The 18,104-nt window shown below is 37.0% G+C and overlaps 2 protein-coding genes across 5 annotated transcripts; one reads left to right on the top strand and one right to left on the bottom strand.

The window, feature by feature from the left end:
• Nucleotides 1-1,104: 1,104 nt before the first annotated feature.
• On the top strand, nt 1,105-11,724 carry LOC115957479. Of its 2 annotated transcripts, none has more exons than XM_031075725.1 (13): nt 1,105-1,355; nt 1,953-2,074; nt 2,174-2,325; nt 5,786-5,936; nt 6,433-6,464; nt 6,983-7,058; nt 7,175-7,205; nt 7,681-7,973; nt 8,519-8,779; nt 9,696-9,797; nt 9,939-9,989; nt 10,289-10,364; nt 11,282-11,724. In XM_031075725.1, exons 1-13 carry the CDS (start codon nt 1,178-1,180, stop codon nt 11,452-11,454), a joined length of 1,698 nt encoding a protein of 565 aa, XP_030931585.1. In that variant the 5' UTR covers nt 1,105-1,177; the 3' UTR covers nt 11,455-11,724. The 2 variants fall into 2 exon arrangements, with proteins under 2 accessions (XP_030931585.1, XP_030931584.1); XM_031075724.1 differs by having other exon boundaries at nt 10,277-10,364.
• A 1,844-nt stretch (nt 11,725-13,568) lies between these two features.
• LOC115957229 lies at nt 13,569-17,803 on the bottom strand. 3 transcript variants are annotated; one of them, XM_031075428.1, is made up of 4 exons: nt 17,506-17,783; nt 15,449-15,554; nt 14,176-15,325; nt 13,576-14,075 (listed from the first exon to the last, which is right to left on the bottom strand). In XM_031075428.1, the coding sequence occupies exons 3-4, from the start codon at nt 15,256-15,258 to the stop codon at nt 13,935-13,937; spliced, it is 1,224 nt and encodes a 407-aa protein (XP_030931288.1). In that variant the 5' UTR covers nt 15,259-15,325; nt 15,449-15,554; nt 17,506-17,783; the 3' UTR covers nt 13,576-13,934. The 3 variants fall into 3 exon arrangements, with proteins under 3 accessions (XP_030931289.1, XP_030931288.1, XP_030931290.1); XM_031075429.1 differs by lacking the exon at nt 15,449-15,554 and having other exon boundaries at nt 13,569-14,066; nt 17,506-17,800; XM_031075430.1 differs by lacking the exon at nt 15,449-15,554 and having other exon boundaries at nt 17,506-17,803.
• Between the last annotated feature and the right edge of the window lie 301 nt (nt 17,804-18,104).

Below are 18,104 nucleotides of genomic sequence, written 5' to 3'. Positions count from 1 at the left end.
TTTAGTTAATAGGGTCTGTTTACAAACTATTTATAATTTTAGCAACTCGAGTCTCAGAGACTCGATTTTGGGCCCTTAAATCGACTCTTAAAGGCTCGATTTTCATGGGTTGTTCCTGTCTGATGTGGCAGTTTATCCAGGTGGCGTCTACATGGAAATCGAGTCTCTAAGACTCGATTTCCAACCCAAAAATAAAATATTAATGACCACAACCCAAAATGCAGAACCAGCGGAAAAAAAAGCAGAAAGAAAGAAAAAAAAAAAAAAAAGAGAAGAAGAAGAAGGAATGGCGACACAGACAGATCCAGGTCGCACCGCGACCCAGGTCGCCGCGCGACCCAGGTCGCACCGCGAGACCCAGGTCGCCGCGCGACCCAGGTCGCGCCGCGAGACCCAGGTCGCCGCGCGACCCAGGTCGCGCCGCGAGACCCAGGTCGCGCCGCGAGACCCAGGTCGCCGCGCGACCCAGGTCGCGCCGCGAGACCCAGGTCGCCGCGAGACCCAGGTCGCCGCGCGACCCAGGTCGCACCGCGAGACCCAGGTCGCCGCGCGACCCAGGTCGCGCCGCGAGACCCAGGTCGCGCCGCGAGACCCAGGTCGCGCCGCGAGACCCAGGTCGCGCCGCGAGACCCAGGTCGCCGCGCGACCCAGGTCGCACCGCGATCTGGGTTTTTTTTTTTTTTTTCTTTCTTCTCTTCGCGATGCGATCTGGGTTTTTTTTTTTTTTTCTTTCTTCTCTTCGCGGTGCGATCTGGTTTTTTCTTCTCTGATGAACATTCTCTGGTTTTTTTTTTTTTTTTTTTTTCTTTCTTCTCTGATGAACGCGTTGCTGTGGATTTCCTGCTGCCCTTGTGGTTTTTTTTTTGTTTTCATTTTAAATGTAAATCGAGTCTCTAAGACTCGATTTTCATGTAGGCGCCACGTGGGAAAAGTGCCACATCAGACAGGAACAACCCATGAAAATCGAGCCTTTAAGAGTCGATTTAGGGGCCCAAAATCGAGTTTCTGAGACTCGAGTTGCTAAAATTATAAATAGTTTGTAAACGGATCCTATTAACTAAATAGTTTGTTTTTAACGGGTATTTACCCATTTTCGCCTCGGATCTCCTTTCAAAGTCACATAGAAAAAAAAAAAAAACAGAGAAAGTTGAATCAGCAAAAGAAATAGCGAACAAAAATGGGTCGCAGAAACAGAAAGTACATCAACGACGACACCTCGTCTTCATCTTCTTCGTTGAGTGAAGCTTTGATCTTTGCCACCCTTTGTATCATTGGCCTCCCAGTTGACGTGCATGTCCAGGACGGTTCTGTCTATACTGGAATTTTCCACACTGCCTGTGTCGAAGAGGAATACGGTATGTCGTTTAAACTCTGCTTTCCTTTCCATTGTCTCGAATCCTTTTCTGGGTTTTGATTCTTCTGCCGAAATTGCATCTGGGTTTTATTGTATTGGAGAAAATTGCATCTGGGTTTTGATTTTTATGAGTTGTGGTGGGCCTAGCTTGGATTGAATTTGATCTGGGATTGCTGATTATATATTAGTTCACTTTTTTTTCTTAGAGTGGAAAAGAACTTGAGGAATTGATTATATTTGTTTCCACTTCCTGTTTCCAAAGGGAAACTATTTTCCCTCTTTTAGAATTCATCCCAAATAACATTTCCTCATATTTTGGAATATGTGTTAAAAACAGAAAAAGAGATGCTATTATTACTTCAGATTTTAGAAAGATGATTTCTTTTACTCAATTGAGCCTGTTACAAGTGAGAAATATGTGGCTAGGTGACTTGTTTATTTGCTGGATCCAAAATCTACAACAGCAAAGAGAATAGGATTTGGTTTATGTTTTGTGAAGCATAATCTACAAACACAACCAAAAGAGCATAAAGTGTCTGTTAGAATAATTAGTTAGCAATTTAATATAATTACTGAATTGCTCTTTGGCTTTGTTTAGGTATAGTCTTGAAGAATGCAAGAGTGACTAAGAAGGGCAAAAGTTATTCGAATGTGGCAAACGGTGTGGTGATAGATACACTAGTAATCCTCTCAAGTGATCTGGTTCAAGTTATTGCAAAGGTATGTCACTATTTAAGTTTCTACTGTTTTGTTTCACTCCTAAATTATTTGATGCCATGTAGAACAATTGGTGTGATTCAAATGTGGTCTATTATATAGGGAATTCGTCTTCCAGCTGATGGTGTTGCTGGAAATATGGTCGGTGATGATACAGAAGCTGTATTGGGGATTGCACCTTCTGAGCATCTAGTGAGTGAAGCAAAGAAATCTACAAAGTCTGTCATCCATAAAAAGAAAATCAATCAAACAAGGTATTCTCACTTTGGAATCATTGGACAGAAATATTGATTAGGGATAATTGCATTGGACGTTAACTTACGAGGTCACACAAAAAAGAACAACAGCAAGTTTTATCACTTCCTTTTATGTTAGGTTATTAAAAGTACTTTAGTTGTTTTTCAGCATGCAATTAGTAACCTTACATTTTTTGCACCTAAAGGTAATCTGAAAGACTAAATTGAATTCACCAAGAAGATATATGCTGCTGAATTTATTATTAAGTTGAGAGCTAGATTTCAATTATGGAATTTGGTAGTCAACATTTTAAAGCCAGTATGTCTAAGACTTTAGCTGCTAGACATTTTTTTACTTTCCAAGTTGTGGATGCCGAGTGCCTTGTAGCTCAATTGATACCTCCTGGTCTTTCCAACAAAGGCATTCAGGGTTCAAATCCCCCCTCCCCCCAACTATCAAATTAAAAAAGAAGAAGAAGAAGAAGAAGAAGAAAAAAGTCCAAGGTTTGGACTCCATTGGAAACACTAGGAGGTGCCTTTTATCCTACAAGGCTCTTTGCAAGTGTATTGCCTGTTTCTATTGATGGTGCTCTTAGAGCTGATAGCTCATTCTCAGAGGATTGCTTGTTAGCAATCAGGCAGTGAGATGGAGAAGGAACTTTGCATGAATTTTTTTTATAAGTAATGACAAATATATTAAAATTTTAAAAAAGAGATGTCACCTAAGTATACAGGAAGTATACATCAGGGACAAAGTACAATCAAGTGCATAAAGTACAAGAGTCCATTACATCAGGGACTAAGGATTCTTCAATAGCGGAGGTTATGTGTTGGTTTGGTGGGAGGATTCATTGGGATTCTAAATGCCGTTGTCCACCACAAGATTGGGAATAGGAATCTTTTGATTTGTTTATGGATATGGTCTACTCTTCGATTGTACGGAAGTTGGGTCCTGATAAGGTTTGTTGGAAGTCAGCAAGGAGTAGAGATTTTGAGGTTAGAGGATTCTATCTTTCTTTCTACCCTCCTACTTTATTATCCTACCCTTGGAGAATGATATGGCAATTGAAGGTTTCTCCAAGGGTAGCTTTCTTTTCATGGTCTGCTTCCTTAGGTAAGATTTTAACAACAGATAACCTTCACAAAAGACGTGTGCTAGTTCTTGATTGGTGCTATATGTGTAAGAGTTGTGGGGAGTCACTAGATCATCTTTTGCTTCATTGCCTCATAGCTTGTGAGTTTTGGTCATTGGTGTTCTATATGTTTGGAATCCACTGGGTTATACCTCACAAGGTTATTGAGTTGTTTGATTCTTGGCAGGGTAAGTTTGGACAACATTGCAACATAGATTTTTGGAGACTTGTGCCTCATTGCTTGATATGGTGTATTTGGCGTGAAAGGAATGCTAGAAGTTTTGAGGGATGCTAGAGAATAAGTCTTTTTTTTTTTTTGCACACTCTTCGTGATTGGAGTGTGGTTTTTTGTCATCTTTCTTGTTCTTCCCTTAGGGTATGTTTGGTTGGGTGGATTTTAGAGAGGATGGAAAAAAAGTGGAAAATAGGAGAGAAAATGAGTGGGAAGGGTGTTTGGTTGAGAGGGAGAGAAAAGTGGTGGGGCCCACAAGTTTTCTCTCCTCTCCCTTCAAAATACAATCTCTCCAAATTGGAGAGAAAATTGGAGTGAAAAGTGGGAAAAATGTTTGGACAAAGCTGCCCCCACCTCTTTTAACGTTTCTGGCCTTTTTTTTTTTTTTTTTTTTTGACTTTTCCTTTCTCTAGTAACCCTGGCTTTTTGTTTGTTTTTTTTGCCTTTTTTCTTTTTTCTTTCTTTGGTTTTGTCAGGACGTGGTGGTTCTTCTTTCCTTCTTTTTTTTTTTTTAATTTTTAATTTTATTATTTTTTTAAGAAAACACTTTTGGATTATTTCTTATGCTATTTTTTGAAATGTCCACTTTCATCTATACACAATTTTAAAAAAAAGTATAATAAATTACCTTTTGTTTTATTTAAGAGGGACATGATGGTAAATTTATACAAACTTTATTTTCAACCAAACCAAAAAGTTTTTCATCCCTCCACTTTTTCACCCTCTCAACTAAACACAGATGAAGAAAACTAAAAACTTTTCTATCCTCCCACTTTTCCATCCTCTCACTTTTTCATCCTCCCAACCAAACGGACCCTTACTGTTTTACTTGATCGTTGTAATTTTGGTTCTTGATTTGTGCCCCCATAGTACATTCCTAATGTACTCAGGTTAGCTATTTTCTTATGTTTAATAAAATTTTACGTTACCTATCAAAAAAAAAAAAAAAAAAAAAAAAAAAAAGAGTCCATTAAACCATGGACTGAAAAAAAGAAAAAGAAAAAAAAAGAACAAAAACCTAACATTGCAACCCAGTCCAAAAGAGTCTTAAAGAAGAAAAGTTTAAGATCTGGAACTGTTTTTCCTGAATTCTCAAAGTGCCGGTTATTTCTCTCCCACCAAATGCACCACATCAAATGCTAAGGGACAACCATCCAAATAGCACCATTCCGATGTTGCCCAAACTTTCCTTGCCAACAAGCCAAAATATTATGACATTTCTCTTCTGTGTTTCCAGGGAAAAGATGTGCAAAATATTATTTATTTTTCTCATTGTAATTCTTGGTTGACTGTGGGATAGGTTTGAAACTCTCCTTTCTCACTTTAGCATTCTCCTTATGTTTTTATTTTAATGTCAAATTCATTGTACATACAGTGTTCCTTTACCCCTTTATTTTTTTTTTTTTTTTTTTTTTTTTTGGGGGGGGGGGGGGGTGTGGGCGGTGGAGTTACCCCGGCATTCTTACACTTTGTACGCTGGTCATTCTTTCCATTGGGACCAAAGGTTCAAATCTCAAAATAAGCAGGATTTTGTGTTCTGTACATTTGGTCTGTAGAGTTTTGCAACTAGTAGCCAAGAGCTTGTAGCTCAACTAGTTGACACATCCTGGTGTTTCTAACAAAGACATCTAGGTTCAAATCCCCGCACCCCCAACTATGAATTATTAAAAAAGAAAAAAAGAAAAAAAGAAGAGTTTTGCAAATATTCTATATCAATAATTGCTTCTTTAATTGTACATTAGTAATGTTGTCGTGATTTAACCTTGGGCTTATTTTTCAGTGTTTTCATAAGTGAAGAATTAATAGCTAGTTTTTAATTCACTTGCATAGCTTGACTAGGTAATGTTTGTAATTGTAAAGAGAGGAATATGTCCTGTCATGGATGCTAATCACTTATATTTTTCTTATAATTGAAGGCATGAAAGTTTGCATAATTATTCTTTATCATCAGTTCTTCTAAAATTTCTCATTTTAATTTACCTATATAAAAAGAAGAATAAAAATTTGTTATTTTAATATAGATAACTAGTCACTGATTTTTCTATTTGAAGACTGTGTTTCTTCAGTTTGTAGTATGAGTTAAATTATGTACTAATGATCACATAATAAACAGGGGTTCAGTCCAAGCAGAGAATGGCTTTTCTCATGGTTTTATGCCCAAAATATCTGGGAGGAAGCATGAAGAGAGAAAATCACCAATGAATCTGACAGGGGATGCCTTGGAAGTTAAAAATGGGAAAAGAGATGGGATAAGTTCAACCAAGGTATTCTCTCTGTGTGTGCATGTGTGTATTCTATATATGTAGACACTCATACATTTATGTGTCTCTAAAGTTTTTGCTTGTATCTATCAATGTGCAAACAAAGCTAAATTTCAGATAAGTTTAACAACACACACACACTCACATTTCATGATATACAATATGATTATGGGGTTATCTTCTAATCTTGAGAGGAATACTTTTTGTTTTAAAAACTGTAACCAAAAAAAAAAAAAAAAAACTGTTATGCATTTTGCATCCTAAGGAGAGATCAAGTCAGATGGCTAGAATGACATACTGAACTGATTTATGGTTTAAAAAATTTCAGAGCTATTAGGTGATAGAATGCCTTTGGTAGGGTATGGAACACGGCCCATAACACATGGGTCCCTGTGTGTATTTTGTAACTTTGTAAGATTAATCTCGCAATTAAAAATTTGTGATGCATCTGTCAGTTTTTCTTTCTCTTCCTTTCTCACTTTTTTCCTTATTAATGCAGGTTAAAGAAAATTCTGGAGCATCTGAGGGGAGGTATTCCTATTCATCTTCTTTTTAAGTTTATTTAAAATAGTTGAGAGTGATATCTCAGTCACCACCCCAAAAATTGGGTTCTTGTTGCTGTCCCTTGGAACTGGCACAAGGAGTGCACATATGTTTGATAATCTTCTACTTGCAGTCTGATCTAACCATAACTCCTTCAGTGAGAAATGCCTCTCATATTTCTTTTTTGATAAGTGAAATAAGAAATTTTATTGCATCAAACAAACAAAACAGAATCCTCTGTACACAGGTTGTGTACCAGAAAATCTGTAATGCTAGCAAAAGTTACATACATCCAGAAATTCTCCAAGGAGGATACGAAATGCCTCTCATAAATTTTTGGATGTTTACACATTAGTGGCCATTGTATTAAGTTGCGTCTCCATCACTGTTATGGTACTATACACTTATAAAACAGAAAAACACTGTTATGGCGCTATACCTTACTTCCTCCCATCGTTATATTTCTTTTCTCATTCTCCGATTCCTTTGAATTGATTTTCTGACAGACAAGCTGGAGATGGCCAATCACAAGGGGAACAGGATATTTACAAAGAGAGGATTCATTTTGACAGGGAAGAAAGTGTATGTTAAGATGAGCATAGCCAATTCCTTTGTATATGATAATGGATTTTTGGGAAGTAGGAATGTTTACCCACTATGCTTTCCGTTATATTCACCAGTCCAATTGTTTTATGCAGGCCAATGAAGTTCGGGAGTCTACTTCAAGCTGTGAGTTATCCATTGTACTGTTTGCTAGGACTAAAAGTATCTGAGTCACCTCTGAGTAGAAATCACGTGCATTGTAGTAGGAGATGTTTCTCAATATTAGCAGTTAACATCAGTAATCAGTTCATGTGGATAATAGTATGCTAGATGGTGTCTAGTATTTATGGTGAACATTTTGGTCGGAGGCCTGCTATTATGTTAGCCAGAATTAGGGAATTGGCACCTTTAAGCTCATTCCTATATATCGGCCTTTTAACTATAATACCCATTTCCACACAGTGTAGTCACTCATTGATGCTTGGTGCTTGCTATTTGTTCATCGTTTATGATGGGATGCATCTTGATGATGGTTTCCCTTGCAAGTGGCAGTCTCTATAGATTATTATTTTTATATCGCCTTATGCTTTTACCAGTTTTAATATGCTTTTATTTCTTCTAGTTCTTTGTGCCTGAGTATATTGTAATACTTTCAATGCAGCTGATACCAGTCTTACCCAAGTAAAACCTGCTGAGGATAGGTGTGCAAAGATGACATCCCAGCTCTTGCCAAATGAAGCATCTGGTGATCCTGCTACTCCACCTGTCAAACCAGACAAGCCATGCTCTGAAAGGCCCTCTTCAGCAGACACTTCTTTTGATGTTGTTTCTTCAGGACTTTCAACTCCTTCCAATCCAATGGTGGATGTCTCCTCAGAGTCAGGTCTTAGTTCATTAACATCATCAACCGAAATGGTCCCTCCACAAAATCCAGAGTCTAATAAAAGTTCTAAGGTATTTATATATCTAGAACAGTCATGTTCACTGTAACTTGAATTGTCAAGTAACTGAAGTTTTTAGTTCCAGTTATCCAGTCTGAAGCCAATGAACTTTAGCTGAAATGGCACATTCTTCTCCCTGAAGAGGGGGTGCAGGGAGAACTTGTGGGTTCAAAAGCCATCGAGTATGTGTGTGTGTGTGTTTCTTACCAATAAAAAAAGAAATCTGGTCATAAGTTTACCTGATGTCTGTCTTGACTCTGTAATTTCTGAATCATCAATTAGGTCACCAATAACCTTGTCACTTCATTATCAAAACACCATTCAAGAAGTATTTTTTAAAGCATCTTGGAATTACCAGCCCAATTTGAGAACCATTGAATACCAAGTACTATGATTTCTTATTATTTTAGCAGCAATGCCTTCATTTACAACTGAGTATATTAACTATTGGTATTAGTAAAAGTAACTTGGTGGCATAACAAATTTGTTGGAAGTAAAACATTTTGAAGCATAGTTTTTGAAATAAAGTTGATATTTTTAAACTTTATTTTCTTCTAGGAATTCAAGCTTAACCCGGGAGCAAAAATCTTTTCTCCATCCCTTGTGAATCCTATATCAGCAACTCCTGCAGTGCCAACTGTTGCAAGCATGACTTACATACCGAACAACTCTCATGTGGTGCCTGTTGCTGCTGCTGCTGCTCAACAAGAAATTGAATTTAACCCTTATGCAGCTCGTTCATCTGTGCCGGTTAAGTATGTTCCCTATAGTAATTTGACAGCTGGAAATGGTGTCAGCGGTTCACAGTTTTCCCAACATGTATGTATTATTAGGTGTTGAGTGTTTAATCTTACATGTTATTAAGTTGTAAATTCATGCTATATATGCAGGCTCTGCTTCTAGGCTTTTTATGCCATGCCCATCACTTTTCTCTCTTAATCTTACAACCAGCAAACTAATTACTTGGTTTGAATGTAATCATTTCTAATGCTTAAAAGTTATCGGAATGACTGTTCTGTTTATAATAAGAGGATCATTCTATTTATAATTTGGGATGTTTTTGGTTACTGAAGAGTGTTGTGACACTGTTGTATGTAAGCATTGGGTTTACAGCCAAACTAGTTTCTGCTCACCAGTTTGGGACCTTCGTTCTTTGTCATGACTGTTTAAGTTTACCAATTGGCAATACTTTTGATTGAGTTAGACCATAACATTATAAATACATACATCTTGTGGATTATGATATCTAGTTGCCATGTGATGGGCAGAGAGAATATGTATTTTAGGTTTTGGCTTTTACTTATTATCAAAGTTGATAATGAAATCAAGTAATTCTCATTAATTAGCAAGATCAATTACCACTCTGTTTCATATCCTAATAACAGGGCAACATAATTAGTTAGTGAAAGAAACTAACTTAACAGCTAACAACTAATTAGACTTTGACAGCTGTACAAGTATGTCACATGTTTAGCACAAGTTGAAATCCTATTTACAAATACACTATACGACCTGTAGCATAGAGGAAGACGGTAATAAGCTACTGTTGTTTATAGTGAAGTGTTTCATTATTGAAGGCTGGCTTCTTTCTCTTTTACTGCATCTAAATACAACCTGTAGCATAGAGGAAGACAGTAATAAGCTACTGTTGTTTATAGTGAAGTGTTGCATTATTGAAGGCTGGCTTCTTTCTCTTTTACTGCATCTCTCTGAGACTTTTCTCTTCTGGCTATAGATTGTTGGACATTTGGGAAGCAGGACACAACCACTTCGACATACTGGTCAGTATAATCCTGTTCAGGCCGGACCTGCATATATGCATCCAAATTCTCAAGCTGTAAGTAGTAGAAAGATTTCTTGTATTATCCTTGCAGTGATTTTTAGATAGCATCTTGGTGTAATTGTATAGGAGACATCTTAACTCTTTTGATGATTACTTGGACATTTATAAGTTGCTAATCTCTCTCTCTCTCTCCAGGTTGTGCTTGGACGATTCGGTCAGCTTGTCTATGTCCATCCAGTTCCTCATGTAAGATATAGTGCCTGCAATGTACCTTGATGGCATTGTTAATGATTAACACTGTTGTTCTTTAATTGGACAAAATTAGTCGTGGTCTTTGGAAGAGTTAATTTTTTTCTTAATTTCTCTTCTTTAAGTTACTGTCTTTTCTCCTCTTATTACTCATTTGTCGCTTTTCTGTTTCAATCTTTTCGTTTTAATGCTTGGTTATCTTTCAATCAGGATTCCATATATATATAAATTTCTTACCATGATTGACACTGATTGCTTGATCACCTATGGTTTCATATTTGAAGGATTTGGTTCAGGGTGCAGCAGCTATCTCACCAGTATCTTCACGTCCTCTGTTGACTCCGCATCAGGTCCAATTTCCTAAGCACCAAGGTAAATAGAAGGCTATTGTATCCATGATGAATATCTTTATCTTTTTATGGTATTTTTGTGGGTTTCATCATCATTGTAATTAATTATTGTTATTCAAAATTTTGAACTTGTATATGGTTGCATTTGCAAATGAAATGTGATATAGTTCTGATAATGTTATAAAGTGCATAAAAAGCTGATAGCTTAGTCACTGTGGAAAGAAATTGCAATCACATTGTTGATATAAAATGGTAAATGGAACCAATCAAAGTTTATGAAATGAAAAGATAGAGAAGGGGGGGGGGGGGGGGTGGTGGAGTGAGCACTACTTTTGGCTGACTTTACATCAGACTTTTGGGTATAAATGACCTGGAGGTCTCAGTCTGGATGTAAAACAATTACGTTTATGTTGAGAATTTGTAGTAATCAGGTTAGCAGTTTTAATGTGGTTATTGAAAGTCCAGAAAAGTATCTTATACACCTGGCTCATACAAGATTTCTCGTGTCCTGTGTTTTAATTGAAGGATGTAAATAGAGTATGTCATAATGACATTAAGACAGTTCTAATAACTAATGTATCATATCATTTAAACTCAAATGAAATAAGATTTAGTTCCAATTTCTTGAAGTTGGTCAAGTAACCCATATTAACCAGGGAAAGAAAATGATGAATTTTGTGCAAACCTCTTTTTATATATGATATGTATATCATCCAAACCCGTCCATTTAATAGCCTCACTTTCAGTCTGTATATAGAAACTGATTGTAAAAGCAAGTGAAATTGCTTACATGATAGTCAAAATTTTCTATTTCTTAGTCCAAAGATGTATGGGTTAAGGATTGTAAATTTGTTTCATGTTCCAAGTCAAACAACATTGTGCTGAAATTCAGCGTCATTTTTTTACTGAGGCTTTTGTGTGTTTTTTTTGTTAATGCAGGAAGTCCAGCAAGCCAAGCATTGCCGCTCTGTGTGCCTCCACCTTTCATAGCTACTGGACATCAACCTTTTGCAGTGCCAAGCCACATTCCAACTTTTCAACCCCCCTTCCCTGCTAATCGCCCAATTCCAGTCCCAGGATCTAATAGTCTCTATTCTGCCAAGCTTTCGTGAATATTGTTTACATTTTTAATTAATCACCTCAGCAAGATTTTTCCATTTTTTCTTTCATTTTGTTATAGCATTTTACCAAAATTTTGTCCCAAATTCTTGGTTTGAGAAGAATTCCACTTTAGTATTATCCAGTTACGACCAAAAAATGTTTATTGATTATACATGTAAAAGAGAATAAATACTTTTATCAAAGGTGTTCATTCTGTGAGACCTGGTTTATTGATGAGGCATTATTGCCTATGAATTATGTATACAAAAGTATTCGGAATTCCTGTTGTTTCAAGATTCTTTTGATTAAAAAAACTATTATCAATTTGATTCTGCTCTATACTCCAAAAAGAAAGCTGTGTTAATCAATTATTTGTATCAATGGCAGTATGCATGTTTGCCTTTACTTTTCCATATTTTCCGCTCAAAGGAAGTGGTTTTACGCTTGAGCCTTGAGCCATAATTAGGCTGTGTTGTAAGAAGTGTAGTAGATAAAACCTGTTCTACTACATCTGTTCTGTGCTCAGTGCTTACTCTCACTTGACTCACGCTCCATTGATTGTTACAGTATTACCCTCAACCCCACGTGATCTATTGACAAATGCATGGTTTCTTGATTTCTGGTTTTAGACTGATGAGTGTTGAAGAATACGAAGCAATGGTCAATTTGACGGGGATAAAAACGTAGTGACAAAACTTACTTTACATGTAGTACATTAGGTTTTCAATTAAATTCAAACTAGGCTGGATTGCATTGAGTTCCTATTGGAAAAGATGATATTGTTTGTGTTGTATTGGTCAATGTAGATAAGTGTTTGAATTTAATTAGTAACCTTATATACTGTACCTAAAGAACTATATCCAAAGTTCTACCCATTTGACAGAATCTGACTACCTAGACTAGCTCTTGCAGATCGAAGACCGTTTGATGATTTTATGTTGCACATGGATAATATCAGAGTAAATGTTGTCAACTTAATTCATCTAATAGGAGTAAAAAACCGTAATCATATCTTGATGATGCTCACAAATTTTAGCATGTTCTCTCAGCCTGGCTGAGGCTCTCAGCATTTTCTTTGGTACATTATGAAGGAAACACATGCAACATGCTCTGCAAGCGCAAGGCTTTCAGCCTGGCAAAGGAGCCAGAGAGTCCAGTGTGGTTATTGGTTTAAATTTGGCACTGTTGGGATCTTATTGAACAGATGTGATTGCTGATGGTGTTATGGCTGTCACGATCACTGGAGTTTCCACATTTTTCATATCTCTAATAATATTAGAGTTTGAAAATAAGAAGGAAAATTCCATTTGCTTTAATTGTCTTGGAGTTTAACTTATAATAATGAAATCATATATGATTGATACTCTCATGCACAGCGGCCCTCAGTATCTTGAGATTCAGACCTTTATCCTTTGTTAGGATGAAAGGAGAGGAGCGAGAGTGTTTGAATTGAGGGAGAATAGAGGGGAAATGTGTTCCAAACATTCTTGAATAGGTAATATGTTCCCATCAGTCAAACAACTAGTTATTTGTACCTTGTGCTAAAAGTTTGCACTAGATTGGCTGCTAGTTTGAAGTTTCAAATAACATCATGAAATAAATGGCTTTAATATGAACCTCAACATATACTTCAATATGTTATGATATCATGGAACTTCATTCTATTATGTCAACTTTACTCTACTACTCTCCATTTCTCCTCAATCCAAACAGGCCATAAAAGCAGATAGAAATACACTACTTTTGGCCATTGCCAAGATGAATGTTAAAGACAATCTGAACTATCACTGCTAAACCCCCAATGAGTTCTGTGCCAGGGTGCTAATGACAAGTATACAACTCCGTGCCCGTAGCACTTTTTCAAAGTACATTTTTTTTTTTTTAACTTGACCTCTTTACTTATTTTTATTTTTTTGGTACAAATTTCAAGCAATCCCATTTTCAAAGTGCATTTAGAGTTATCTTGGCTATAGCCAAATGTACTGAATCACAATACTGCAAGAGCATTCAATATTGATTTTTGGAAATTTTCCTTCATCTGATTTGAACTATGACATAATGTCAATGCTCTTTTTTATTTAATCCTCAATATGTGCTCCCTTTGATGGCTATATCAGTACTCTTCTAAGAAATATTCCAAATGCCTGGGAACTTTGATTATGAACATAGCCTGATAGCAGTACAACATCAATGGAAGTAATTTGTGAATATAAGCAGTACAGGTATTCAACAACAAACTACTCTACTGTGACTAAAGTACAAACACTATGCTAAAAGGACTTTAGAACAATAACCTGAAAAGGCATAAAGTAACAAGGTTGGATCCTGAAGGTTTAACCATATATGGATCATCCACAGCCCTATGCTAAGATCACAACCTTCTACATGGTCATTTAATTGACTTGATTCCAGTCAGTCATTCTGGCACTTCATGTGAGGTATTACGAAAATTGCAGGGATAAGATACCATGTCAAGGTGGATTCTACCAAATCAGACACTTGATGATCTCGATTTTTTGTTTGGATTACCATTTTCTGGGCTACTCTGCTCGTCTGATTTCAGTCCAGAATCTGCTACTGGCTCTTCAGCCTGAGGCACCCGGTTCTTCTCCATTGCGTTTTCCTGCAAAGCCTTGTTAAAGTGCTGGGCATCAGTATATATGTCTTAAATATTTACGTAAAAAGAGAACTACTTAAGAATAAATACAATCCAGTAGAAGCTCCATTCTTACCTGCAACAGTTCAGTCATTTTGCCAGTTACATGATTCTCAGAAGGTTTCTTTGCGGGCTTAGGATGGTTATGAAGATCAGGCTGTACAGATTGCAGGGGCTCGATGAAGAGGGGCTGATCCATGTCATTAACTTCATCTACCTGGCTGTGGTCAGAACCTTTGACTGTCAGGGACTCCACTGGTGGTTGATTAGAAGGAACATTTTCACTTTGCAAGTTTTTTGGTGTGAACTGTTTGCTAGGTTGAGAAGAAGGTGCTTGGTTCCCAACGGCTGGCAACTGGTTATTGAGTGTTGAACCATCTGATGTATGAGCTCTCACAACCTGTTTGCTCTTTGAGACTGTTGAATGAGCAGCTTGGGTAGCAACTGGAGATGGTATGTTGGCAAGTGCTATCCCATTTGATAAAGTAGCAGGTTGGAGTACAACAGGCACTACGTGACCCCTTGGGATTACAGGGTGAGTAGTTTGGGCTGCAACTAAAGGCACCTGTTTGACTTTGGCCACTACATTAGCAGACTGGGGTACAACTCTAGGCACCTGGTTGATGATTGGTAATTCATTGAATGAATGAGTTCCATTTCTATGAGAATTGGAATTCTGCTCCCTCTCTCTGGACCGAGGGTTATTGGCATGGACCTGAGTGTAAATTTCTGATGGGAGGGGAATCTCATTTCGCCTGATCATATTAATGTCTGGGGCCACATCATTCTCAGCTGAAACAGGCACATAATGCCCAGGCTTAAAGACAACACCCCTCAAAGTGGTACTAGAGTTGCCAACCCTAACACTCAGCAAATATCCCGCGTCAAATGCTGCCTCGATGACACCAGAAACTGCCTGGCCCAGCATGACATCATTTCCATCATCAACTGGATCAACTTGTCGGGACTGATTTCCATTTGTCCCTTCAAATCCAGGAGGGGCACGATTATTCTCCGCACGGTTTAGACTTGGATCCCTTGGGACATGAGCTTTCTCTTCAGGATCGAGCTTTGGATACTTCCGCGGGCGACCACGTTTGCGCTTCACGGGGACATCTGCTGAACCATCAGGGTTACTCCCTTGGTAGGCTTGGTTCATCTTCAGTATTTCTACTTGCAAAATTTTATTTTCTTCTTCCACAAGATCTTTTTGCAGTTTCCCCTCCCTGCAGGCAATTTGTAACATTGGTTATAATGTGGTGTCATGGATTTTTTGCAGTAAAACTCTTTGAGCAACCTAACAATTTCTTAATTCTAAGTGCTCCACACTTCATAGATTATAAACTTACAGATTAAGAATGTGCTTGAATTTGATCAATTGCTTCTGTTCAAAGAATCTGGGTACTAATGTGTTTGTGTGTGAACCAAACAACAAAGTAGCTATTGTTGTTTACCCTGCTTCCATAAACTCAAGTCTAGTGTCAATATTGTGACTGATCAACCAGAAAGTAAGATCATTCATATTTCGTAAGTGCCAATGGCCTAAAGAATTTTTTTGTGAGGCAGGACATCTCTCCAAGCTCATCAGGAAAATAATAAAGTAAGGTTAACCATATATGCTGAACTAAGACAAGACTGGACCACAAGTTTGAATTTTGTCCTCCAACCATGGTAAGAACATTTCATCAATTTTCAATAATAAATTTATAGAGGTTCACTGTGAACATCGACTAACTTTAATTGTTTTTACCAAATAGAATATCAACACATTAGTCCCACTTAAGGAAACTCCTGACCCTCCTATATCTACCACCGCATCACATTCAAACATTCAATGTCAAATCTGGCAATGATGACAGACCAATGTAAAACATCAAAGTTTGCAAGTTATAAAATAGCAAATGGGGATAAAGCACTATAACCAGAATGCAGCATCTGGACAGATTGATGGATCAGGTCCCAGTCGTGTAGCAACTAGTTTCATAATAGAATACTGGATGTTCAATACTGGCAATGCAAGGAATGTGGAAGAAGAATAATCACTCTAGCAGCAATTACCCCCAGGTTCAAGTATTTATTGTTTTTAATCCCAAAGGGGAAAATTGAGTGCCATCATAGAAGATCAACAGAACCAAAATCCTGCATTTGGTGAAACCATTGGTTGAAGTTGGAAAAGGAAAGAAGCCCTAAATTTTTGCATTTCCATATTTCTGGAAACCTCAAGGCCACCATAAAATATGAATGCGAGAATTGAAATCTCTACTCCTCAATTGAAATAGTTAACATTAAGTGCCATGTCAATGACATCTAGGAAGTAGCTTTCCAATATTGTGCTCTATTTTGGGAAGATTCTCATATAATCAATGATAAGTAGTATGTTCCTCATAGAGTACATTTCAAATATAGCACATTCAAAAACGCATATTAAGTAGACTTAGAAATCATAGCACCAGCAGCACATACACAAATGGGTATTCATTGGCCTAAAGAACACAAAAACAAATCTCCTTTATAACTTTCTTTTTCTCTTTGATAGGTCTAATTTTTCAAAACATCCATTCAATGGAAGATAAGAATAAATACGCATTCAAGATGCGTCTCTTTTACCCAGTAAATATTATAAATTACTAAGTAGTGTGCATTATTTAATTCCTCCCATTTTGTGACTATTTCATAGAGAAAGGGACAAATGACCAAATTTATTGTCACCCACATAGGCTAATAAGGCAACCTTCTAGCACAACATAATCATAGTTTGAGCAACCGACTATTAGGAATGCAACTATTTGACCACTTGAGCTAAACTAAAACTGTAGCTCACATAGGAGACTAATTTGCAAGCAAACCCAAATTTTAAAATAGTGCCTCAAGTAGAAGTACTAGCACAATAAAACCACAAAATCAATAAATAAATACAAATTATGCAGAGACATAAATATGCACAATCATTGAGAAAAATAGGAACATTGGGGTTTTAACCAAAAAAAAAGAAGGTATAAACTACAGCCATTAGAGATTAAAGCAAACATATAAATTACACTTAAAAAAGAAAATAAATTTATTATGTGTAAATGTAATAAGTAACAACAGAAATAACCCCAAATTTTAATTTAAAAAATACATTAAATAAAGTACTAGAAGTTACAAAGAACTTTTTTTTTAAAGACTCAAATTTCATGCAAGAATTAAACTTCTTCTAAAAACGGTGACTCTGCTTGGTTGCTGAGAAAATTTAAAAATCAAAAATTGTTTTTTGTTTTTAGATAGCAACACTGCCTAAGAAAAAAAATCCAAAAATTTAGCAAAATATAGGGTTTGATCAAAGATAAAGAAACAAGCAAAAGAGAAAATAAAGTGTGCTTCTTCATAAGTGCAAAGAAGAGCTAGGAATTGTGTGAGACTGTACCTTTGGAAAGTGTTTTTTTTTAGCTTAGGGAAAACTGTTTCCCGGAAACAGTTTAAGAAGCCCCAGATTTTGTTGCCGAAAACTGTGCTTTGTGTTTTTGTCTTTGTTTTTGTTGTCTGAAGACGGAGTGAGCGATGTCGGTTGTTGTGTTGTGTTGTGTACTTGTGTTGTGTGTGTGTGGCACTGTGGGTGGTGGGGAGAGGTGGCACATTGAAGTGTATATAAAGTGACGGGTCTGTTAGGGAGAGTTGGGAATTGGCCAGTGGGAGGGTGCCAGGTGTGTGGAATAGAAGGGTCCCACTAATTTAAATTTGAGGTAATATCCAGGTGGTGGGAGATGATTTGATGTCATGAGGGTTAGTTTTCGAATATAGGTGAGAGAGTTAGGATGAGATTTGTGTGGCTGGGTCCCAGTGGCCTGATTTGAGCAAAGCCGATTGGCTGTGCAGTGCAATATTATAAATCGTGTGGCAAGTTGTGCAAATTGTTTACGAGGCAATGAAGAATTGAAAATGAGTTGAGCAATATTATGGAAAAAATATATATATTTCACAACATTTATTTTTCATGATAGTTAAGTTGGCAATTTATTTTTCATG

The sequence above is a fragment of the Quercus lobata genome, chromosome 8 (genome assembly GCF_001633185.2).
Source record: "Quercus lobata isolate SW786 chromosome 8, ValleyOak3.0 Primary Assembly, whole genome shotgun sequence".
Lineage (NCBI taxonomy): Eukaryota > Viridiplantae > Streptophyta > Magnoliopsida > Fagales > Fagaceae > Quercus > Quercus lobata.
This window is presented reverse-complemented; position numbering and strand designations above follow the sequence as displayed.

Excerpts from the sequence above, each read along its gene's own strand:
- LOC115957479 (XM_031075724.1), top strand. The coding sequence starts at position 1,178 with ATGGGTCGCAGAAACAGAAAGTACATCAACGACGACACCTCGTCTTCA. Across the intron at positions 2,326-5,785 it reads AAGAAAATCAATCAAACAAG|GGGTTCAGTCCAAGCAGAGA; the intron begins GTATTCTCACTT and ends CATAATAAACAG. Across the intron at positions 6,465-6,982 it reads TCTGGAGCATCTGAGGGGAG|ACAAGCTGGAGATGGCCAAT; the intron begins GTATTCCTATTC and ends ATTTTCTGACAG.
- LOC115957229 (XM_031075430.1), bottom strand. The coding sequence starts at position 15,258 with ATGAACCAAGCCTACCAAGGGAGTAACCCTGATGGTTCAGCAGATGTC. Across the intron at positions 14,076-14,175 it reads AAATGACTGAACTGTTGCAG|GCTTTGCAGGAAAACGCAAT; the intron begins GTAAGAATGGAG and ends CACTTTAACAAG.